The following is a 25,583-nucleotide window of genomic DNA, read 5'->3' as shown; positions in this document are numbered from 1 at the left end:
AGAACACAGTTACAGGGCTGCGTTTGATCGTCGTGGGTATAAAGGCAGATGTTGTGTCTGCAGTGTGCTATGGGAAGATGACAGAATCAGGCAGGAGTAGAGTTGATAACTTGTTTATTTCCCAACTCACAGATATATATGTAAACAGTCACACACAAAGGTATACAAGTCTGGGGTCAGTATGTGGGTATCTTATTTGCACAGGCTGTGAAACAGAGCTGCTTTGGTAGCAAAGTTGTGCAAAAGAGAAGCTCACCATGCACACCAGGGTGGAGTAGTTGCAGGGAGGAAAGTGGCAGTTAGGCAGAAGGAACAAGCAGCCTCTACTTGCTAATAGTTACCAGCATTGCCAAAGCCATGGGATTTCAGTAATGTAGCTTGTGAAGGAAACGTGGGAGCCGTGGTGAGAAATGGAATACGGTGTGCAGTGCTAATCCCAAGGCAGGGGAAGCTGTGATTGCTGTATGGCCAAGAAGAACCCTTTGGGCATTCCCGAGCCCAAAATAGGCAGCTGTGAATGTAAAGGCAAGTGAAGCCCACGCTGCTGCTGTTCCTGAGCACGCAGGAGGTCGTCCTCCCACCTCCCCCATCTCTGGGCACTCAGCAGAGACGTGGGGATGCGTTCTGGTTTCTGCCAGGCCATGTTTTTGGCTGTGGTCTTATGCTGGCTGAGTTCTGAAAGGAGCTGCATTGATCTGTCTGCACTGCTTCCAACACTGATTCCCTGCCCCGCAGTATTAAATGAACAAAACTGCACCTTCAGTAGGTTCAAATCAACTGAAAACACATCAATTTTTTCCACTTCTGTCCGTTACCAGAGTTCTCACTTTTTAACCCATTACTTACCTGAAAACTTGACACTACGGCCTTACGTAAGCAGGAGCATTGGAGATGGGGACCTTCTGTTTGTATCAGATGTTGTGGCTGAGATCTCAGACCAGCTGCTGTGTGTCAGGTCCTGCTGGCTCAGGCAGAAAGCTGGAGTCACTGTAGGTGCAGGTGAGACTCTAGCAGTTGAATGAAGCCAGAAGAGCTTCATTTCATTCTTACAGCCTTTGGACTTGATGCTGTCCTGTATTCGCTGCGACAAGGTACTGTCAACCCACAATCCTCATTTGTAGGCAGATGGTGAGGTTTGAAGACAGTTGTAGCAATAAGAGTAACATCAGAAGTGGGATTTGCTGTCAGCTGTAGCACCTCACAGATGCTGACAATGTTATTCTTTTTCTGTACTGCAAAAGATGAAGGAACTTAAGAAAAGCTCATTTCTGTCTCCAGGCATCCAAAGAGATGCAGTGTTTTCAGTCTGAATCCAGGATTGCCTTGGATGCCCCTTACTCACAGATGACTGCCATGGAGGCCTGGCTTGCTGAGAGATTTAGGAAGCTCAGCCACCCAGATGCAGGCAGTGCCCAGACAGCTGGGGTTGTTCACAGCGAGGCCATGGATGAGGCCAGATAAAAGAAGGGCTTTCACCTCCCTGCACCCCACAGCATTTCAGGTAAAGATCTTAAAGATTATAGAATCCTAGATCTTAAATGTTGCTTCTGGGAAGTGATTGGCTCTATGGGAACGGATGTCTTTGAACCTGATTTAAATGTTAAAAAAAAAAAGACTTGTACTGCTTTTGATGCTATCATAACTGGAAGCATTCTTTTTTCCAGTGTCCAACTCCATAATTCCAGACCGATAACACAAAATAGAGATTCTTTTTTTCTTTAAAAGGTAGAAACTGAGTTATTAGCAGCCACTCTTGGTTGGAGTGGCAGCTTCAGCAAGCCATTCTTGTGACTGGTTCACATAAACCCATGCATTGCCTGAGTGGAGTCTGCCCAGGCTTTGCTCATTGGGAAACACAACTGCTTTTCACAAGATTTTTCCCATGCACTTAACTACAGGAGGGAAGAGGGCAGACACAGCCAGAAACAACCAGGACAACCCAACAGCCCCTGGCTCGAGTGGAGTGGTTGCTGTTCAGACTCAGTGCAGGAACTTTGGATTTTTCATTTTGGTTTGGTTTGGGTTTTGTTTTTATGAGTTTTTGTTTGTTTGTTTGTTTTTTGCATGGAAATGTATGTTTCTGGTCATGCAGAGGGTTCGTCTCCAAAGGAGGGGAGGTGAGTATTGCAGTTTTGTCTCTCTGCTTGGTCATGCTTCAGGTGGACTTCTCTGGTGAATCTGAGACAGTTCTGCCTGGTATGCTCAGAAAGCTTGAAGCTTGTCACTTAACCTGTTGCTCATATGTCAGAAAACCCCTTTATGATGAGTTTGGGAAGGTCTACGAGGTCACCACCTAGCGTGCACACACAGAAAGCTCGTAAAGCTTGCGTCCTTTGCATGCATTCTCTCTGACAATTTTGCTTGACAGTACAAGGCTGAATGCCTCCATCGAAAATCCAGGTGAAAGATGAGCAGGGAAGTGCAGTATCGGTTACTTTGTTTAGCACATCTTTATAGCACGTGTACACTTGACCATTGATTCAGTAAGAATTTAGGAGATGAGATGACTTGAGTGCATGACCATCTGAAATCAGTGGAGCTAACACGAGATTGGATACGCGGTTCACTCAGGAAATAACAGGTGTTGGTGAAGTTGGTACTGGATAGGAAAAAAGGAGGTCATTCCTTGATGAAATCCCGTGCAGAGGCACAGATGGGTGTGCAGATGTGGGGGTGTGGTTAAGCTGAGCAAAGCGAGTTGGATTCTTACCTGTTAATTAGTGCTGTAACTCCACCTGCTATGTTACAAGCTTGCCACTCTTTCTGTGTGATCAAATTTTGTACCTGATTTCAGTCTTGCATAGGGAATCAGATCCTCTCTCCAATTTTTCCTTATAAGAGCAGGATCCCAACTGAAGCCACTGTATTAAGAATATTACTGATAGGCAGTCTCAGGGAGAACGAATTTCTCTCTGCTGTAAATAAATAACTTTTCTTTCACTGGGATGATGTTTGGCTGGAGAAGTCTGTTTTGGCACTTACAAATATTTCTATAAAGTCTCTCTATATAAATTTTCTGTGTGCACCGGTGAGATGAGATATGAAACAAGTTCTGGAAAAGGTGGCAAGTAATCTGGCAACTCCAGTGATTTGATGCGTATGTACTAAGTATTGCTACAGAGGTGCCAGTAGCCAGCTCTTAGCTGTGTGTTGGTGTGGGGATGTCTTTTAGTGCACCAAGAACCTGCAGAGCATTGGGTGCTGTGTAGTTTGTGCTGTTCTCACCCCATTTCATTCAGTAGAATAGATGGGAATTTGTACTGGAGTGACTTCAGTGTAGACTTAAAAGTGCCGTGTAGTACAAAATACACATTAAAAACAGGTATCAGAAGGTGCAAATAGGCCCTCAAATGGGTGCAGTAACTTTTTTCAGAGTATGGCTGGTCCTTTGCTCAACTGGGACCCAGAGTTTTTGGAGAACCTTCGTCCTTGAGCGCTCGCAGCAGCCTTGGCTGTGAGCAACCTGAAGCAGTGTGCCACTGAGGCTTATTCCAGGACGTGGTGTTGGGATTGCACCACATCGACTCCCAAAGCCCCTTCTGGCCTGGGTCAGGCTGCCTTAACCCAGCATTCCTCCCCCTCCCTTGAGTACAGAGCCCCTAACCTCAGAAAATGGATCGATCCCGTGCCAATGCATTTTTCTTCCTGGCCAATCAAAACAGACATGGAAGAGGAAAGGAGAGGTGCAGACATTCAGGGTAAACACAAAAGTTAACGATTGCCTTCTGTTATTTATGCATGCTTTCTGCAAAGCTGACCCTGTCGTGGTGGGTGCAGTGCACTGAAGGTAATCATTCAGCATTCTGGGTACTGTGAAGTCCAACAGGAATGTTTCTGTGCTCAGCACTTCGGAGGATGAAACTCACTCGTGCAAGCCCGGTAATGGTGGCCTGTTCCTCAGAAAAACAAGTGTGCACGTGCAAAGGGTGAATGAGAAATGGTGCTGTGCTCACACCGGGCAATGGTGCAGCTGCAGCTGGGGTTGTGGCCACATTCCCATGGCTGCTGACAGCAGTTCAGCCCAGGAGGTGACTCAGGGCATACAGGGCATGGGCCTGGCACTTCAAATTTTGCTATTTGCGGAGGAGGAAACAGCGGAGCTTTACTGCAGTGCCTTCTTACAGAGTCAGATTCCTCCCACCACGCACCCCCAAAGTCCTGAAACCTCTTTCCTTCCAGCGATCAAGACTTTTGTTTCTTATTTCAGGCAGCCCAGCCCAACTGCTGCTTCTGTGCTCTGACTGCAGGATGCTCCAGGCCATGGAGAGCACAGAGAGGGGGCACAAGGTGTGCAGGCTGAAGGAGCAGGAGCTGCTGAGAGGGGAAGGTGCTGAGCACTGTGAGGTTAGCAGTGCAGATTTTCCTGTTTTTTCCCCCCGTTTGTGTTCACTGAACTGTGCTTGGTTATGCAGTGTTTAAAGGCCATTCCTGTAAATGCCCCAGTGCCTTGGTTTCCTGACTGCTGCGTGCCACCACAGATGCATTTTTGGCAATGCCAGAACAGATCTGCAAATGATTATACTGGTTCAAGTTACTGCAAGGCAGGCAGAAAGCAGCTCAAGAATGTGTCTTGCTTGGTAAACCCTGTTTTCCTGCTGCTTGGAGAGATGTGGAGGGGGAGGGAGAGCACTGCACCTTCACAGGCAGGCAGCTTTGAGAGTGGAAGGGTTTTTTCATGTGGTTTCTTATCACCACTCTCTGAAGCACTGCATCAGGTGGGGATGTTGCATCTGGTTCTGCCTTGCAGAAGAGCGTGGAGTTGTGTGTTTTCCTGGAAGCAGTGACAGCAGACTGCAGGTGGGCAGGGCCCATAAGGAGCAGTTGTGTTCTCGGCCAACCTTCAGCTTGCTGATCCTCTCTAATTCCATATTACTCAGAGTAAGCTTACTTATCACCTAAGGTTTTACTGATGTTTCCTTGTCATTTTTAACTAGAAGGAGGCTGGGAGTTAGGTGCTGCTGACTTGCTAACCTTAATCCATGTTCTGAGTGATGGGAGGGTGCATCTCTTGTACTACGTCTCACTTCCACCTGCCTGCCCTCTGTGGTTGGCTTCACTGAGGCCTTCTAGCATGGTTCTGCTGCTGAGCAGCACATTCTAGGTTACGAGAGGAACAATGGTTTTGAAGAAAAACAATTTTACATGGATAAGACACGTCAGACACAGACAGAGTCACTTTTACAAGTTTCTTTATGAAATTAAATGTAGCCCCTGGTCTGGGGAGAAGATATAGTGCAAGAATGACTTTGTACATGCTACTAAATTCAGATGTCCCTGGATGACCAAACTTCAGTAAGCTACAGCATCAAACACCAGACCTGGGAGCTCAGCAGGCAGTTAGTGCTCATTTACAGTAGCATCATGTTGGAACAAAGGAGTGCCTACTTTCTGCTGTCACAAGATGTCTCTAAGCTAGGGAATTAGGTCAGTATGGCTTCTAACGCTCACTAAGGTAAGGCAAATCTTTCTTTTTGCTAACCAAGGTACAGATGAGTTTCTCTTGGCCACCATTTGAAACTTGGGTACCTAAAGTGAGGCTTTCAGTGCCAAAACTTGGCCAGTTGTAAGTAGCTTTAGGATGTCTGTTTGTAAAGGTATCAAAACCCTCTAATAATTTGAGTCTGTGGAAGTTTGCATAACAGTTGTGGTTTCAGTCTTTCTTTTGCCATTGAACTGCAGACTCTGACTTCTGGGAGCGGTTTGCAAATATTGATCTTTTGTTATTTAAAAAATAAAAATAAAACAGACAAAACAGGCATTGAGTTAACAACTGACAAGAACAATTACAGACTTACAAAATGCACAGTTCTGGTTTATACCATAAATAAACACATTACAAACAATGAGCATTTTCATTGGCCAGGAAATATGGCAGAATGATAGAAGAGAATCTAAGGAGTTGAGTACAGTATCAATTTAGGCACATTTTTCTCTAACTTATGTAACGAACCCACTAGAGCGATTCCTGAACGTTACTCATGCTGCAGGTTGGTTGGCACCGTTTAACAAACTATATTGTTCATCAGTGTTGCTGAATTAAAGGGAAGAAAAGGGTCACAGTGCAATACTCACTGTTGTCTCGTCTGAGTGCCAGCAGAGGCTAACTGAGTTAGTTAGAAGGGTGGAGAAGGATCGTGTCCTTGAGGTGAAAGGTGGGAAACAGAGAACGGAAGGGTTTTGCTCCTCCCTGCAAAACATACAATGTCAGCAACACTGAGCTGTTGTTCTGAGCATGTCAGCGGGGGGCAGAGCTGGTAGGCTGAGCAGCTGCCAGACAGCAGCGGTGTTCACAGCAGAATGGAATGATTCAAAGTACAGCTGACAGGCAAAACCTTTTCAGATGAAACAGATCAGGCTCCATTCTCATCTCTTCCTGGAAGTCTGTCTTTTGAGTGCTGTGCAAGGCTGGCTCGCTGGGACCTAGCACAGATGCACACGTGTGCGAGCACGCATGCAGCCTCTCACCTCAGAGCCAGGGGGTCAGTTGGTCTGCAAGATAAATAGAGAAGGCAGGAGCACACGTGCCATCCTCTGTAAACAAAGGATTGGAAGAACCTGGGCTCCACCTCCTAGGACTGGTGGATAAAGTGCTTTCTCAGAAGGGGTTCAGGCACAAACGCGGGGCTGTCCTCATTTCCGGAAGGGTGTCAGCCTGCTGATGTTCTGCCAGAAGTTCGAGGGTTTGCGCTTGGGCTCTGCCAGCATGAAGACCTGCTGCTGTGGGAGCGTGGTAGGCAGGGTGGGATGCTTCTGTCGCATCAGGAAGTCATAGTATGGCCTGGTGACAGCTGTGACAGCAAGGAGACAGCAAAGCACGTGAGTTGAGCACACAATCCCTCCCCATACCCATTAAAGCTGCGGGACAGTGAATTTGATTTGCCTCAGCATTGCTCTCAATTTCAGCGATGTTGGTGTTACGGAAGTCTCAGAAATGCCAAGCGTAGCTGACAGATGTTCTGTCAACAATAAGGGGCAGCTAAACAGCGGTAGCTCATTGCTAGTGACAAACTGATGAGCATACTCAAGTGCCTTTACTTCTTTATGACATCCTGCACTGGTAAAAGCATGGGGAAATCCACAGCAGTGGAGTTTTAGCAGGCAGAATTGCTCTATTGAACCTGAAGAGCCACATCCGAGCACTGTCCTTACAGTTCAGAAAAGAAACAAAAAAACAGACTTGTTCTGGGTACTGGATGAAGTGCTTCTTTCTGACACTGGTCCCCAGGTAATGCTATGAACTCTTAGTTTGAACTCAGTAGAAGAGAGCTGTAGCAGCCACAGCAAGAGAGGTAACCAACTGGATCTAATAGAGGCTCATGGCCACCAGGACTTGGTAGAGACAAGACTGTGGAGTCCTGTCTGGAGACAATATTCCTTTGAAGACAGCTGAAGGGATGGTGCTGGTAGGAATGATGGAATGTTTGGAACTTACTAGAAAGAGCAAGAGTGATTTGCAATATGGAAAATTAAATGGCAGGACAATTCTGAAAACAATTGTGGAGAGATTGCAGAGTGATCTGATTATATATCAAGCAGTTCTCTGATGCTAAATATTCATCAGTGTATGGCCTTCAGTCTCCTTGATGGATTGTGCTGGTAAATATAAGATGCCTTGTTTACAGTTCTTCATTCTTGGATGAGAATGATTTCAGTTTTCTGTAGATCTGCAAGCTGAGAGTGACTGCTTCAATTTGCTCCCTACCTGTTTCACAACTCTGTGACCATGAGAACCCAAACCCAAGCACTGTAACACAGCAGCAAGTAGTCACTACCTTAAGTCTTTAAAATATATATTAAAAAAAAAAAAAAAAAAAGAGGCAAAGCCTTCAAAAGACATATATTAAACAGCAGCAGTGTAAAACAGAAATGCCATCACCAGAGCTAGCAGCATTTCTGTGCTCAGGAGTGACTCACCCTTTGGCTTCCCAGTGTGGTGCTGCTTGCTGGCATTTAGCATTGCTTGCTTCTTCTGCATCTCTGTGATTGAAAAACCTTGAAGATAAAAAGAAGGGCTGTCAGCAGCAGCTCATCACGTTGTACCTCAGGGGAGCATGCTTGCAGAGGCAGTAAGAAAAACAGGTTGGAATGTGTCTGAGGTGGGAGGTCACGAGTCAAAATTCCTCCCAGAGGTGCACAGCTCCCCTTACCTGTGCTGCAAGGCTCCCTGCCTGCCTGCACCCCTCCCTGCTGCCTGACAGAACCAGGTCAGAGCAGTTGCAGCTCAGATCTCATTAGATTCCATGTCTGAACTAAGCACTAATTGGACAAAAACTTGAAAATCCTCTTGCACCTCTGACTGAATGTATTCTGTGCAGATGCTGCTATGTCAAGCTGTCTCGCTTTCAGCTGGGATAGAACTGGTTTTCTTCAGTGCCTGGTATGATGCTGCTTTGGTTCTGTGAGAGAAACAGCATTGATAACACATCAATGTTCACAGCTGCTGCTAAGCAGTGTTGTACAGAGCCAAGGCTGTTCTCAGCAAAGGATCTAAGGAGCTGGGAAGGAACTGAGTGAGGACAGCTGCCTTAACCTGGCCACAGGGCTATTCTGTAACACATGGCAATGTGTGGAAGGGATTTTGAATGGGGTTCATCTCTCTCTCGCACTCTCTCTCTCTCTCTCTTCCACTGTTGGGGAACAACTTGTGCATCACTTGTTACATACATTCATATTACACACACACACATAGCCATAACTACTATCCTCCTCCTTCTCCCTCTCTTAGTGAACAGTTTTATTTCAACCCCAGAATTTTACTTTTTTTTCTCCCCTGTTCTCCCCCCCATCCCCCTGGCAAGGGGAGCAGTGTGCAAAGGGTTGTGTGGTGCTCAGCTGCCTGCTGGGTGAAACCACAACACAAGCTCACATGCTATACCACAAAATAATCGAGGTTCTGTGTGACTGCATTGAGTATTTTGCCAGTCCTACCTCAACTCATTAAAGACACTGAGCTCTGTGAGGACAGCGTACTGCAGTGTCTGTGAGCACTGTGGTTTGTACCTCATTCAACTGCATACATTCATTCAGCATGTTACAGTCAGCAGGCCAGAGCATGGATTACACCCCCACGGCCCCCTAACTCCTGTGCAATGGTCAGCATTCAAAAAAACACATCGCCCCCACTGAATCACAGCTCTGCTTTTTGTACCTGTCTCCTGGTCGAGCTGAACCTGTCTCCTTTCATTCTCAAAGGCCTTCAGCCAGCGCTGTTTCTGCTCAGGCTTTTTTGCACAGAATAAGTGGACCTCCTCAGTGTCGCGGCAGTGTAATTTAAATGCATTTTTCACACTGATGCTGAAGTCCTTGTCCTTTCCATCTTCTATGTCCAGGATTTCCATGTCATCCATGTTGATCCGACTTTTATAATACAAGATGTCCCGGCGCAGAAGGTCCTGTAAGAGATCACACAATTATACAGATTTGTGTTTCTTGACCTCTCCATGCCATAAGCACACATTTTCTTTGAGATGCTGGAATACTCAATCTTTTTGTTGGGCACTATAATGCTGTAAGATTTGAATCTCTGGAACTGAGGAGTGCTAAGCTCCTACTGTTTGCATTGACTGGAATCATTTGATTTCTTCTGTTGGTGGGGTCAGGATAACAGGCTGGCATCTCCACTTTTGGGGTGCCATCAGCTACATTCAAGCACTCTGGATCTGGTCTCAAATCCCCATTAAGCTGCTATAAAAAGCAGTATTTGCATGCTGCTTTCCATGTCAGCAAAAAAGAAATCCTAATTAGTTTTTATTTTTCACATTGCCCATTAAATGTGTTTAGAGCATGAAAAGTGTCAACAGCAGCGATAAAATGATTCCTGAGTTACCAGAAACTACCTGCTTGCCACACAGTATGGAAAAAAATGGCATGTTCAGTTCTGAAATTCCAGTGGAAGATACCTTACCTTTGCTTGACCAAACAATATTTCAACAACAATATTTCAACAGATACACACCTGCACTGTGTGTGAACAACAGCGAGGCAGTGCTTCTGTCTCCTCTATAAGGACTTGGCCAGCAGTTAGTGTATTGCTCTGCTCAGGTGCACCTGGCTCTGGGGCACCAGAGGAAAAGCCACACTGAATGCACATCAATCTGTGCAAGAAGCACACACGATGCAAGCAGAATTAAGTATTATGGATTCAGATAGAGAACAACTGGAAACGGACAGGGGAAGTGGACTCAAATGTTCAGCATTGTAATAGTATTTGTATTTGACTACTCAGGTTACCTTCTTGCAGCAGACAAGCTGGTGATCAAAGAGGAAGAACATCCTCTGTTGGCTCTTGGCTTGAGGGTGGGAGACTTTGGTTAATTCTCCGGAATAGATGAGTTCTGAGCTTCTAACGAGAACATCTTCACCCTGAGAGCAGCACAAAGAAGAGCCTGGTGACTGGCCTGTGCCATCCCGAAACAAGGGAGGAGACATAAGCCTGTAATCTCACAGGGCAATGTCAGTGTGGTCATGCAGCCTAAAACTCTGCTAGTGAAACACTTTTCCAGGAGCGAGAAGGGGCCGCTGTGCTGGAGAAAAGGCCTTTTTATATCAAGACAGTTGCTGTACTCTTGGTACCCAGTGAATGGAAACTGAATTTGACTTGCTTTCTGGCACAACCTGCCCTAGGGAAGCTGTTTTAGCAGGGCGTTGGACTTATGGGAGCTCCAGAGGTCCCTTCCAACCCCTATGGTTCTGTGATGCTGTACGATTAGAGCAATACTATGTTAAATGAAAACTCTCCTTTGCAAGGGAAAAGCCCCAAGCAGCTGATCCATCGCTGGCATTAAAGAAACCACATAAGAAGATAGCTGATAATTTAGCCTGACATTTCGGATAGAGAAGGGCTGGTTTTATTGAATATAGGCTTCAAAAAAATGAGAAGATTGGGGTCTCTTGGGGTTGGGAAGTTTTTCCACACACGGGGTGGTGAGGCACTGGCACAGGTTGCCCAAGGAGGCTGTGGATGCCCCATCCCTGCAGGCATTCAAGGCCAGGCTGGATGTGGCTCTGGGCAGCCTGGGCTGCTGGTTGGTGACCTGCACACAGCAGGGGTTGGAACTGGATGAGCGCTGTGCTCCTTTGCAACCCAGGCTGTGCTGTGATTCTGTGATTATTATTTTTTTTTTCTTTTAAATCATTTTCATGTTGAGCCTACAGGCATTTTATTCTTCCATCTTCTGAAGAATAATGTGCCTTATTAAGCACTAAGGGTTGATTCTGTCCACACTGACCATTTTGACCTCAGCAAAATGGGTGAGAAAAAGAGAAAAACACAATTTTGTCAGACCACCCTCTAATTTTATTTCAGAAGGAAAATGGGGAAACAAAGAATCCCAGGGGTCAGGGAGAAGGTGGCTGGTCTAGATGGGTTATATGGTAGACCTTTTCATTTGTACTGAAAGATGACAGCTTTGAAACAATAAAACATCAGAAAAGCAATTCACAGAGTAGCAGAACTGAGCGAAATCCTCACAGAGCTCTTACAGGAGGGAAATGAACGCAATGCATTCAGTTCCTAGGAAAAGTAAGTCTGCCTTACCTCCCAGTCTTCTATGGAGCTTTGCCACTGAGCAATTTTGTCGATGTTCTCCAGTCGCCGCTTTCTCTCGTTGATGAGCCGAGCAACGTTCTTCATGGCATTTAAGGCAGCTTCAACGTCTTTAAAATCCCTAGGGTAGGGCAGAGCGTGTGTGAGAAGGATGCCTTGCTGCAGGCAGCTTTTCAGAAGCATGCTGCTTTGGACACGCAGATTTATACAGTTGTTACAAATTCAGGACCAGTGTGTGGATGGGCAGGATGCGAGTAACGACATTCAGCTGCAGAGCTGTAAACACTTGTGGATGAATCGACCTGCAAGGCTTTGCTTGTTACCCATCATGATACAACAGATTCATAACACTATTGCTTTCATATAAGGATTGATTCTGTCACATACAGACAAGACAGTTCAGATTTGGCTTGATTTCAAATGGGGGCTGTTGGAGTGTTTGGGAGGATGGGGCAGAAGCCAATGCACTCCCCATACACCGCCCTGGAAGGAGCTGCTCTGCACAGCACAGCTTAATGCAATTTTCAGACATCCAGGTGCTGCATTAAGGAGCTGTATCTTACGAGATCAACATCAGGACAGCATGCTTATAGATGTAATAACTTACACATAAAGCAGTTGAGAAATAGCAGTGCTGATTTAATCAGGTGTTGAAATTAAATAAGTTGTCACAGTGGGCCGTTAGCAACACTCTCTTTAATATAGTTTTCCATGCTTTATTCTGTGGCTTATTATTTTTCTTGCACAATTAATTGAGACAAAAGCAATGCCTTCACCCTGAAATGGAGCTCTGGGTTTGTGGGCTTCTGAGCTAGGGCAAGAATTCACTGAGTGCACGTGGCCTGATGTTGTAGGCCATGAGTTTCCTCAGGGAAAGCACCAAACAGAACTCAAGACTGCCTCTCAGCCTTGACATGCTGTACATGTGTGGGTACATGGATGTTCTGGGCTATAATAACCAGTGCTTTTGGAGGCAAAGCTGTCAATAATATCATCCCAGGAACAAACTCCAAAGTCTGTGTGTGCTGGTATCTCAGATATGTGGGCCAAGGAAACCAGAAAAGCACCACAATGAAAGGAACTTAATAACATCAGGTCTCTAACAGACAGGGAAGCCCAGTGCTACTGTCATTGAAAGTTACGTATTTGATGGAAGAATGCTTTTTTTTCCTGGTTCCTACAAGATATCAGCAGAATCACAGCACTGGCTGCACTCAGCAAGCTGCCCTCAGCATGCAATTACGTGTCAGCCTCAGTTTCCACAAGACAGGTGTTGCCATTCTGCTTCCCACCACGCTGACCTACCTGTGCTGAGGGTTGGTGTATTTGAGCAGTTCAGCCAGCTGCAGTGGGTACTTGCAGATTTTCTGCACTGGTGTCAGCAGAAACCCATCCAGAGAGATGTCAATCATCTTCTGCAGCAAGCGGCAGGCTTCGAAGAAGTAGACGTACTTGTTAACTTTGGTGAGGCGGGAGAGCTCCATGCAGGCGTTGGGGTGGTTGTTGCAGTACTCAGAGTAGATCTGAAACTCCGTTTGCTGTGAAGAATCACAGAACCACAGAATGGCCTGGGTTGCAAAGGACCACGATGATCACCCAGTTCCAACCCCCTGCTGTGTGCAGGTCACCAACCAGCAGCCCAGGCTGCCCAGAGCCACATCCAGCCTGGCCTTGAATGCCTCCAGGGCTGGGGCATCCACAGCCTCCTTGGGCAACCTGTGCCAGTGCCTCACCACCCTCTGGGTGAAAATCTTCCTCCTAATATCCAACCTAAACCTCCCCTGTCTCACTTTAAAAGCATTCCTTCTTGTCTTATTGCTATCCACCCTTGTAAACAGCTGTTCCCCCTCCTGTTTATAAGCTCCCTTCAAGTATTGGAAGGAAATGAGGGGATTGACTATCTGTCTTTCTCTGAGTGATGGCTCTGAATCTCTCACAGCGCGCTGTGGGATAAATGATGTGCTCCCCTGGCATTCTGAAGCTGTCAGACCTGATGTTTGTGGCTAGCAGAGTGCTTGCACAGCTTACCTGAGAGAGAGCTCAACCTGCAGCCAGGAGAACTAGGGGTTACTTGGCTGGGGGGAGGTTAAACAGAACTTGTCAGATCAATTTCCTCTGTCCTAATCCCTGCTCAGCTACCCCTGCCCATAAGTCAAATGTACTTACATATTCCAAGAAACAGGAGCCAACCTCACTTAAATGTGGGTGGTCTTTGTTGAATTTCTTCTCCAGTGCTTTAACAAATTTCTTCTGGCATCTGTAGATGTCTTCAATATTCCCAAAGATTGTCTTCAGCTGTTCTTCTGTAAACATGTCGGCTCTTTTGCGGCACTGCTTAATGTAACCCTAAGAGGAAACCAGATGAGAAAGCATGCTGGGCACTGACTCAGAGGTGCTAGGAGAAAACCCCAGTACTGCAATTAGCTGTGCTTCAGCTGCCCCTTCCTTCATAGTGCATCCATGCCTTAGGCTATTATTTCTTCTAATGCCACCCAAAATATGGTAGAAATAGGAATCAGCCCACAGTCATATCACTGCCTTAAACGATGCTGTAACCCGCACTTGAAGGATCCCAGAGCTGCTTTCTCTCCTGTAGAAAACAGCTTTGTCTGCAGGCTATGGGGTTGTGCTGGCCACTGCACTGACAACTAAATCCAGCTGAGGATCTGGTTTGGATGCTCACGTTTGCAAAGGCCTGGTTGAATCAAGGGAGAAGGAGGTGACAAAGGGAATTCTGAACTCACCAGGAGGAAAGGGGGTTTGGTGTGTGCTGCTTTTCCCCAGCTGGCTCTCCTGGAGGGCATGGTTTTGTGTCATTGTAGTGAAAAAAATCTATGTTCCTTCAAACTCGTTCTCAATTACCTTAATTTGCCCCAGTGTATCTGACAGCGTGTCACTTCTGGAAGAGGTGTCAGAATACTCAGCATATTTGGAAGTGAAAGATCTTATTGGCTGAATGTCCCCCAGTTGTTTCGATCTGAGCATAACTTGCCTGAAGGCTGGAGTTGCTGACTGTATTACCTCAGAACAGATACTAAGGAGGACAGCAGTGCTAGACGTTTACTTTTCTCTGTCTTGGGAAATGCAATTAATTCCGTTTAATCAGAGCCCAACTGGATGCTCCCAAAACAGAGGCATTTGGGATGTTGCTGTAATGAATTGGCTTCTGTTTTCTGAGCGTGCAATGTCATGTAGCAGAGCAGACACTGATGGAAATGCCATTAGTATTCAGAGGAGGAAAGTTACCCACTTAGGAACCCTCCACCTGGGCACAAAACAGAACACCCTATAGTTTCCTTTACAGAAGTCCTTGCATTCACTTCCCCCTTATTCCTTTACCTCACAAATGTCCTTGAGATGCTTGATGTAGTCTCGTTCTGTGCTTATGATCTCATTGATAACGTTGGTCCTCATCTGGTCTTTGGTGGTCTGCCCCATCCCAAAGCGCCGGGTGCCACTGCTGGAGTCGTCGTCTTTGCCACCCTCCACCTTTACAGGGTAATCTTCCATGGGTTCATCCTGGTTCACTCGGAGCTGGACGGGACACACAACACATTGCCATTCACATTGCTACATACAGCTCATCCAGAGAAAGGAGAGCTGACTGAGTGCTGGACAAGGATTGAGCTGGGAAGGGAGTGAAGGGGAATGCTGTGTAACACTGAGGTAATATTACCTATAAACGTATTTTCCCATGATAAGCAATATGTAAGCGTATCTCCCCAGAATGTAAGGCCAGACAGATGAAGTTCTGTCTACACTACATACAAAATCAGGACAGGAAATGGCTTATCAAGAGAAATCTGCCTGTGTACTCACGAGGGGGCTCTTATGGAAAGAGAAGGGAGCAAGTAAATATTTGCTTTTTCTTGGAGCAGTTTTATTGTTATTCCCATACTGTACATAACAGAGGCCCTCTCAGTACCCGCTTCCCCAAGATTATCTACAGATAACTTGTTTTTTAATTTTCAAACAAATACAGATGCCAGTGAGCATGCAGTGCAGTGCAGAATGGCATTACATTACAGAGCTGTGTGTGCAACTCGTGGTTCCTTCACATTGCCCATGAGATGGCAGCACAGTGTGAGCAGAGCCAAACACCAGCAATTTGTAGACCTGCTCTGCAGAATCTGTTTTGTTAGCAGTACCAAAGTACCTTAATTAATAGTGAGAAATTTATTTGTGCATTCCACTTGCAAGTTTTATTTCCATAGAAGCATTGCTGCTGCATATTCAGTAGCTCTCAGAGCACCCATGGGAATATTCTGTACACAAATCATCAATCTCAGCACAAAGAACAAATGAAAAGCTCTGAGGCAGCAACATGTGTAAATAAAAGCAGTGTTGGTACAGTAACAGATCTGCTGTAAGCTTTTCATGTAGCCTCTTCTAGTCAGGATTATTTACCTCTTTGTGTACACTTATCTCTATGAAAGATGCATACCCATCCCTCGCCAACATAGGCATAGATTGCACTGACTCACTGCCTACAGTAGGTGAAGCCCCCCAGATGTGCAGTCTGGCCTTTCTTTCACTGTGAGTGGAACAACATGGCTGGTCTTAAGCTCAGACTTCAGCCTGGAACTTGTTTGGAGTAACTGAGAGCCCTACACTGCCCCTCCCAGCAGTAAGCTTGAGACCTGGTGGTAATTAGCAGGAAATCTTCAGTTGGTTGCTAAGAGTAAGTGGTGTAATTGCTCTGCTAAAATAACTTGTTATTCTGCATCCCTGCATGGTAGCACCAGTCTGATTTCCCCTGGAATACTGCTAGAGGTTTTTGCCAGCCAGGACAACAGCCTGTCGGTAATATGAAAATAAAAAAGGAGCGTGTTTTGACTGTGAAAAAGCAGTTCTGTCCCCACTACTGCTGAGAATTTGGTCCTAGCAATCTTACTTGCAAAACCATACACTGTTTGGAACAATCATCCAGCTGAGACAGTTTCTCAGAAGCTATACCAAGTGTTTCACAGCTTCTAGAGCTTCTGCTCTGCTTCTCCAAGGACCTTTGCTACAGACACCAGATTACTTCCTTTCATGCTTCACCTGATTTTGGGTCACTTATGATCTAAAGTGACCCAGATTAGAAGCTGAGCTGCTAAGAATCTCTCTGCCCTTAGGCACCTAATCGCCTGTGCAGCGCTCACACCCTAACACAATGAATGCTTTCAGACATCCTCACCAACAGGCAAAGCCTGAACAAAAGGACAGCAGTTTTTCTCCTTGCAGAAGGAAAGGAGTGCCCAGGCTCTAATTTTACCTCCCCAACTTGTACAGAGAAGTCAGATGTGTTACAGAAAGCAGTGCTGGAAATGGATCTAACCTCTGCTCTGTGTAAGCGGAGGCTGTCTGGATTGCTCTACACAGCTGTCTCTGTATAGGCACTTATTGGTGCCCTGCTCATCTGTACTGTCTGAAGTGACCCCTAGAGCAAAGACCTGTCTGCTGTGTGTGGGACTCCACTAGGAGCATTTGTTGCTCACTCCTAAAGGTGATGCTGGGTGCTTAGATACAGACTAGCCAAGTTTACAACATGGGTAAGGAGCACCAGGGTGTCAAACCACCATGCGGGCAGCTCCTCAGCTGGCACAGCTCAGCTTAGCTCCAGAGCATACAACTAAACCTCCTTTGCTCTGATTTACTGCAAAGAGGGAGTTCTCCACACTGATGGCATCTCATCTGGGAGGGCCCAGCGTACAGTGACCCAGCACAGAGCAACAGAGACAAGCACATGTGGAACAACTATCCCAGAAGTCACAGTGCTCAGCACTCACTGAGGAACTCAAAATCTCGGGAAAAAGAACATCCAGTGGTAACGAAGAGGTATGGAAAAAGCCATCAAAATCTTACCCGTACAAAGCTGGCTGGAAACCAGCCTTCACTGTCCAGAATCCTTCCCCACCACCACTCCTTGTTGGTAGCATCCATTACTTCAATGACATCGCCAGCCTTGAACCCCAGCTCTTGGTCGTCCATCGTGACATGGTCCCAGAGGGCTTCTGCATACACCACGCTGCCATCGCTGATGAGCTGTGGACAGAGCAGGTGAGGCTGTTAGCTGCCCAACAACAGCAGTGCAGTCAGAGCGGCCGCAGCTCTGGGGCGATCGCTGCTGAGCCAAACCAGGTGAGCGCTGCCTGCTGCTCGCTCGCCACCACACACGTGAGAAGGAGCTGGTGCCAGGCTGGCACGTGCTTTGGCTGACCTTGCTCTCAATAGCACTCATTCCCAATCCCTCGGACACAAGTGTAAATTTGATATTCTGGAATTAGTGCCTCTGTGAGCAAACAGGGCTCCGCAGTAGCACATTGCCAGTGGAGGATGCTCTTGTGCTGCTAGCACAGCCCTGCTATGGAAAGCCTTGAAATAAAAGCTTGAGTGTCAATATTTTTAGAGACGTACTTCAGAGCAGAAAGTATTCTGAGGCCTCAGAGCTGGCCTAGGACAGAGAGAGCTTTAAATCTTTAGAGTGGTTAAACATAGCACTTAAGCCGCTTAAAGTAAGTCTCCTGGAGAGTTCAAGTAATTATGCTGAGGTCCAGCAGTTATTTACAACACATCTCATAGAGGGTCTATTCTAGAAAAAAGGAATCCTCAGCAATTAAATACATAATCCAAACCAAAGTGCCAACATGACTAGGAGGGAGCTCTTGAAGGCAGTGATGATGGTGTCTGTAGGTAGGTGATGCCATTCCCAGCCATCCACCTTAGTTGTGGTGCAGCTGGTTGTAACCTGGTGCTGCTGCTCTGTGACAGACCTGCCCAGCACCCATGGGTTGCCATGTCAGAGCCTCTGCTGAACTGCAACTACAGATCATGCACCAACCTCAAAGCCTGGGCAAAATGAGGCTCCAAACACCAACATTTCCCCAACAAAGCAGCACGTACCACTAGAAAAGGGGCTTGGTTGTTCTACCGTGGCTGCAAAGTGCTGTATTTCTAAGAAAAAATAAATGGTACATTGATAAATTCTGGGAAGATAATGGAAAGAGAAGTCCAGGAGGCATAAGGAAGAGAAAAACCACTGTCCATGACTGTATCCTACACTGCAGCAGTGTCACCCCTGCTACGTATTGCAGGCATAATCCATGATGTGCATCTTAGGTTAGCACCCTCATAGTTACCTGCTGCTCTAGGTTACTGTTTCTCTAAGCTATAAAAAGATGCATGTTATAAAAGAATGTCAGGATAATCACAGTACAGTGAATCAGGAGACAGTTAACTGGAGGCATATGGGAAAAAAAAATCAAATATAGTCTGCCTTTGGATAGCAAATGCCCCTTCACTGAACCAGAAGCAGCTTAATGCAGCGCATCCATTTTGACAAAAATAACATCAGGGTGATGGGGAAGGGGAGGGTGGGAGGTTCCCAGCTGCCCACACTGCCCACTTTCTGCTGCCTGCGGGCCAAGCAGTCACCGAGGTGTGGTCCCACCAGCAGGGAATGCAGAGCTGTGCTCCTACAACCCAGCCAACAACACAGCAGGACCAAACTGCATGCCTTGAAGCAGCCTAGGCTGCAGTGGTAGAGGATAACCCTGGCAAACCAAACAGCTGCAGGTAGGCATAAATGTAGCTTGTCACAGAAACAGCAGCTGAGCCGCAGAGTGGACAACAGGGGAGCAGAAGCTCAGCAAAGGCTCAGTGGGAGCTGCTGTCACACACAGGGCTGTGCTCCCACGGGCAGGGGCTGTGGCTCTGTGAGCACCCACACCAGTGCGTAAATCCCTGCAGAGAACAGCGTTAGCAAGCTCTACAGCACACAACCCCTGACCAGTGCAGAAAGAATACGGCTCTTTCCAAGATCCAAGTATCTTTGGCGCACACTGTGTAAGCGTGGGGCAGCAGCTGGCACATGTGGCATACCTGTGGCCAGAGGGAGATCAAGCAGACGTCCTTTGCAGTGCTGTGACGATCGCACAGCAGCGCACCAGTGGTGTGATGGTTTCAATACCTGTGGTACCAGCCTGCTGGGGCTCAGCACCTCAATGAGAGGAGGAGCTCAGGGCTGCTCCTGCCCTATATTTTCTGTGTTCAAGAACAAACTGTGAATATGTTTGCCAAATACAGAAAGTCAGGACTGACCTACCATCACCTGGCCAAATACCACAGGCAAGCAGATAGATCAGATGAGCAGCTCTCATCCAAAGGTAGGTCTGAAACAACACCTAAGAGGCAGGTTAGGGGCTGACAGGCAGCAAACACCATGTTTGTAGGGCGGAATGATCAATACAGAGTAAAGCAAGAAATAAAGAAAAAATGTTATATATGCTTTGAATTATCTTACTGAGTTTATCCAAACACCACTTCAAACAGACGTGCCTGCAGGCTGTCTCCTCCCTCTATTGCTCCATCTGGGGTCACACACCGGGGTGCTGCAGCAGCAGAGCAGGCACAGGAGCAATGCAAAGCAATTAACGATCACCACAGTCACTGCTTGTTTTTCTATTAACCCTCAGCCTGTACAAATCTGTGTCTTACACTATTTCTGCACTTGTACCCAAGTGCAGTTCCCGGGCTTGTACAGAAACACCAGACACACTCAATGTGACAGTCCCTTTCCCAGAGTGATTACTGTGGGGCAGCTCTGGGCATCCGTGTCACTGTGCAGCACTGCAAGCAGCTGCAGCATCCCCAGTGAGGATCATCCTTTTAATGGGGAATAAAGGTCTGTAGCTCTTACTCCCCACCCCTGGAAGGACTATACATGCCATCAGAAAAAAGATTTTCTGCAAAATGTGGTAGAGCACAGCACAATCATCTGGCTATATTTCAAGAGCTGTTCATCTTCCAGAGGAGCATGTGTTAAAGGGAACGTTCCTCATTTCTAGGCATAGCAGCTCCTAGGCCCAAGGTGGCTCATCTTACCATTGGTTTTGATCTTTGCAATTACAGCAAGGTTTGAAAAACAACTATTCTGTCCATATGAAATGACATCTACTTGTTGGCTCTGTAACATCAAGAACAATTCAATGCACGTTCTTGAAGAGCCACCATCTCCTGCCCCGAACCAGACCCTAGAAGAGAAGCATTAGAATATGAACACAAACCCAGCCACCTTCAGCTGCTGGAACTACTACAGCTGGCAGCACAACAGACAAGTTTGCCTTTGTTTATGGCAAGTCTGCAGGCAGCACTGTTTGCAACCCAGAGGCAGTGCTAACGCAGATGTTCTGAAAATCAGCTGGAGCTCTAACACTGCATTAGCATTGCTGTGCATCTACAGCTGCTTGCTTTACAGCTCGCGCAGCTGCAGCCTCACTGCTCATTTACAGACAACTGATGCTAAAGGCAGGCACCAGGAAAGTGCTGTGCAGGTTACTCGAGCTAGCATGGCAAGAGGGTGTGAGGTGGAGGAATTGCTGTACTGCTACTGCAAGCCATGCCACAGAGGAGATGCACTTGGGGCTGTTGCACATAGCTGCCCCAAATGAAGTCCAGGACATGAAATGGAGCTGGCATGCCACGGCCCTTGTCTTCTTTGTGTGTCCAAATGCCGGCTGCTCAGCCCCTTTGTCTCAGGCTGAACACCTCAATGCAATTCCCTGTTCTGACAGGAGCTCCAGGCAATCCATGCAGAGATAAAAGATCTAGACAGCTTACAGAAGGAGGGATGGAGACCGCTTTAAGAAGCATGCATCTTTGAGCTACTTGGCTCTATTTGAATAAAATTTGAATAGCTTTCTTTTGATGTTAATTACACTGTACTACATAGAGCAAAAAAAGGAGTGCAAGTGCAGAGAGTAGGAGCAAGACAGCTCAGGAACAGGGTGCCAATGAAATGGAATGTTCTGTGACACCAAACCAGGCTCCTTTCATGATGAGCAGAGCACTGCTGGAGCGCTTCCTAGGGAGCTGAATGGGTGCTAGGAGGGCTGCATTCCCCAATGGCTGACCTGAGCCAGGTCAGCACACACAGCTCTGCCACCTGCAGCAGCCCTGGCCCTGCAGTACAGACCCCAACACTGCTGCTCTGTTCAGAGTCCCTCTCACACATTCTCTCATGCAAAGTGCAGCAGAGGAGTCAGAAAAAAGCTTCCACTTTCCTCCTGTCCCATGGTAGTGCTTCATGCACACAGACGGCTGCTTTACTGAGCAGCTAGAGAAGTCAGCCTGCCTTGCCCTTGAGCCAAAACCCGATGGGATAGTTCTCAAATCACCCTGACAGCTCACTCTTGTTTCCTCTCAAAACCAGTAGCTTTGTTGTTTAATGGTGGACAAGGGCTGTTTATCTCACAGACCTCTGTTGGCCTATGGTGGGCATTGAGTTACTGTGTCAGCGTGTAGAGAACCATTTATTTGGTAAGAACAGCTTTCCACGAAACCATTCAGACTAGCACCAAGTATATCATTCCCTTCTGTTTATACCATCTGAGTGCAGGCTCCCACTCAGAAGTGCTTTAAACAGATGAGAAGAGGTGAAGCTCCCCACACAGTGGCCCCGAGAAGTCTCAGAGCACTGCAGGAGGGCAGCAGCCTGGCAGAAGACCAGAGACAGGGCTGTCCTCCAGGCATTGAGGGCACAGCACTGGGCCTCCCTGCTGTGAACCCAGGCACACGTGGTTCTTCAAGGACCAAAGCGATGCAAGAAGTTCCCAATTCCTCACTAAAGGTACAGCAGCTGATTATTTTAATGCAAAGCAAATAGGCAGGAATTGCTTTAGACCATTTTACTTTCAGCTGAAATAGGCTAGGAAAGCTCCAATGGAAGCACGGGTCAGTCTCTCGCAGCCAGGGATGCTGTTTGTTCAGCTAGGTCCTTTGGCGCCCTCAGTACCCTGAGCATCACTTTCCCATGACCTGTACATTAAAAGCCTACTAATCTGTGGAACTAACATCCTTAAGCTTTGGCACTGAAGAAACAAGAGCTGAGTCCTTATCAAACTTGATAGCACTCTGCAAAAGGTTATCTTTGCATCACATCTAGTGGTTAAATGTTCGTTACTTCCAGCAGTTGCTGGTAGTGTCTAGAGTAAATAAAGCTGTTAAACAGCTTCCATTTAAATCTTTCATGCACATTTCTAGAGGATGGTTATTTAAAATTAAGCCTAAGACGTTTATTTTCTGGTGTAAATGAAATAGACTTTCATATTCTTTTCAAACAGATACAACGCTGACTGAGTTGAGTGATAAAATAGCAAATGAAATTCTGTGCTGACAAATGTAGAACAAGCTGCATCTGACACAGATGACTGATTCTAAATGAGCTGCTCCTCAGGAATGTCTCTGCAGACAGATTTAGGAAACCATCAGCCTGGAGCATCAGGGTCAGAGAGTCTGAATGTCAGGGATGACTCAAAAGAAAGAGGCAGAGAACTATAAAAGGCACAAAGAGCAACAATAATCCAAAGACTGGAAGGGCTTCTGGGCCAGCACAAGCTTGGCGGACTTTGAAGCTGCAACAGAGTAAGGTTAGCAGAGGCTGAGCACAAGATGAAGGTCTGTGAAAGGAGGGGCAAGCTCCTAATGCAAGGCCTGTGGTGCCCAGTGAGAAGTTCAGCATAAAAGCAGCACTTCTTCCTGTGGTGCGTGACGAAGCTGTACCACAGGATGCCATACAAACACAGATAGCTTCACATGGAGATTAGGCAAGGCCACTCTGTATCTGGATACAACCTCTAGCACATGCAGGATCTTAAACACAAAGGAAGGAACCAAGCCATACTTATCCCAAGTTATATCTGAAAGTGTTCCTGACCAGCCCTACAGAACAGATCTTACAGAATGAATTTAGTAACAAACACTGAAGAAAGCCAGTGTATTATCTTCCATTTTGGCTATTTGTATTACCCGCTTCTTGAAAAGGTGAGTCCCAAAAAAGTTAATTTGACACAGACAGATAAGTTCCCTGAGGTACAGAAACACTCTCATTCAGCTGGAAAATTAGCAATTGCTAACGCAGTAATTACAAGGACATTAAGATGTCCTCTGGGCAGGGCTGCCATCTTCCTGCCATGGCTTCTTAGGCAGAAGTGAGCTTAGCACTTGCAATGCCATAATGGGATGGAAAGTACTGCAATAATAGCAGGGTGGTAAAGTTTTGGCTACAGCAAGGGAACAGCCACAGATACAGAAGCAAAGGAAAAGAGCTGCTCACCTTCAGAAGGGCTCAAGTAAGCAGGAATCTGCAGCAAGAGATGTCCTCATTCTTAAATGAGGTCTGGGAAGGGGTGAATCCTGGATCCAGCCCTTCCAGCACACTCATACACCTGAGCTCCCCTGGGTTGGCCCTGCCTTCCCACCAGGCGCTCAATCACTGCTTCAGCCCTTCATTTAGCATCACCACCACAGCACTCCGTGCAGCTCAGAGCAGATCCCACACAGCACCGCTCGCCAGGCACACCGAGCAAGGCCACATCTTGCTCCTCGACCAGCCGCTGCTCTTCAACCCCTGGCTGCTTTTTTTTTTCTGCCCAAATGAGAAAAAGTGGAGGGAAATAAAGGTGGACCAAAGCGTAGCCAAGGAATTTCCTGGGATGCACTCAGAGAGCAGTCCCTGAGCACAGGCTACAGGATGGGCGGGTGCTGCATCCCCACTGAGGGCTGCTCAAGAAGGCCTCCACAATTAAGAGCTTGAAGGACCTAAAAACCTCCTTTAGCTCACAAAGGGAACTTAAGTCATTCTAAAGCTCTAAATCAGCTTAAACAGCTTAAACTCATCTAAGGCCTTAAAGTGTTTTAAGCATTTTAAACCCATCTAAAGCCTTTAAATGGCTTAAGGAGCTTTAAACGCTCTGAGGCTTAAAAGTGATTTAAGTATCTCCAACTTCAGGCTAACCCACTTCTCACACCTCTCCCACTCACTCAGCACCTGTAGCTCCAGGTTCAGGCCCAAATGCACGGCTATGGCAGAACCTCTCTTCCTAGTGCCATTGATGGGTGCTCTGGTGCTTTGGGGAATGCTGCAGCCCCTCTGCAGCTGCTCACCTGATGGCAGCAGAGCCGGGCAGGTGCTGGGACAGAACCTGAAATTGGCCACGCTTTCCTCCCTTATTTTCAAAGATGAGGAAGGAGTGAGGCTGGGACTGAGTGCTCAGATTTGAACAAGACCCATTCTGGGGCACACACAGAACTACGAGATGTCAGTTCCAGTCTGGCTGTAGGTGAGGACAGCAGACCTACTGACTCCTTCTTCAGCTCACCAGCAGTTCTGAAGTCTTCATTCACTGCAGGATAGCAAACAAATACCTAGTCAGCACAAGTCCTATATTTTCTGATGCCTAAATTTTAATGAGGATTGGAAATAGAAACTTTTTTATTTAGAAAAGATGCGACAGGATATTAACACATGATTTTGTCACTTAAGTGACAAGCTGTCTCCATTCTCCTCTCCCCACTATCTGTAGGATTACTGTCCCATTGTGCGCTGCCACTCACCTTTCCCATCCCCTTCTCTCTGCAAGACAGCTCCCACTTGCACCGTGTCTCCCACGACCGTGACTTAAAGCCAAGATTCTTGCCCTTCTGCCTCTTTTCCTGCTGCCCTATGACAGGGGCCTTTGAACACCACCACCATGCCCAGTGCATCCAAGTTCAGCAAGCACAAGTGTGGCACCTCGCTCTTTGCAGAAGGCAAGGAGAGGGAACCATGCAGGGCCCAGAGCCTCAGGCCCTCTGATGATTGCTGCTACACGATCAGTTGTATCCTCAAGAGAAATTAATCTGAATTTGTTTTACAAATAAGGTTGAAGAAAACATTGTAAAGCTGATACAAACTGCATTGCTAGCAAACCGCTCTGAATTATCAAAAGTTCAGCGTCGCTTTGAGCTCACAGCAGGCAGTAAGCCAGACAAGCCAGACACTCAAGGCACGACTCTACTCTCTGTGTGCATGCACCATTTAATTTTAATGGAACACACAGCACAGAACAGGATAAAATGCCTTCTATTTCCGCTATGTCCTGTGAAAATATCTTTGGATTAACAGCATTGTGCCAAAGTCTGCCTAACACCAGTAGGTGCTGGCAGACACCAAGGCCAACCGAGATCCCTTAGCAGTTTCCAGACCTGGCTCTCAGTGATGTTCTCCCTGCCCTAAAAG

General features: G+C 46.8%; 2 protein-coding genes across 4 annotated transcripts in view; both read right to left on the bottom strand.

Annotated features, from left to right (window-relative positions):
* Nucleotides 1-25,583, bottom strand: part of PLEKHB2 (pleckstrin homology domain containing B2) — a 418,604-nt gene that overhangs the window by 48,565 nt on the left and 344,456 nt on the right. The gene's annotated exons all lie outside the window — the stretch shown is intronic.
* ARHGEF4 (Rho guanine nucleotide exchange factor 4) overlaps nucleotides 98-25,583 on the bottom strand; it is a 93,969-nt gene continuing 68,483 nt past the window's right edge. Inside the window, 10 exon segments of the mRNA XM_052685574.1 lie at nucleotides 98-6,688; nucleotides 6,691-6,788; nucleotides 7,915-7,992; nucleotides 9,149-9,392; nucleotides 10,231-10,362; nucleotides 11,537-11,666; nucleotides 12,851-13,083; nucleotides 13,712-13,891; nucleotides 14,885-15,079; nucleotides 17,393-17,572. Of these exon segments, the coding sequence (XP_052541534.1) occupies nucleotides 6,596-6,688; nucleotides 6,691-6,788; nucleotides 7,915-7,992; nucleotides 9,149-9,392; nucleotides 10,231-10,362; nucleotides 11,537-11,666; nucleotides 12,851-13,083; nucleotides 13,712-13,891; nucleotides 14,885-15,079; nucleotides 17,393-17,572 (1,563 nt within the window). The 3' untranslated portion in view covers nucleotides 98-6,595.

The sequence above is a fragment of the Tympanuchus pallidicinctus genome, unplaced genomic scaffold, assembly GCF_026119805.1.
Source record: "Tympanuchus pallidicinctus isolate F22 unplaced genomic scaffold, pur_lepc_1.0 scaffold22, whole genome shotgun sequence".
NCBI lineage: Eukaryota > Metazoa > Chordata > Aves > Galliformes > Phasianidae > Tympanuchus > Tympanuchus pallidicinctus.
Note: the sequence above shows the minus strand (reverse complement) of the source record. Positions and strands in the feature narration are given on the sequence as shown.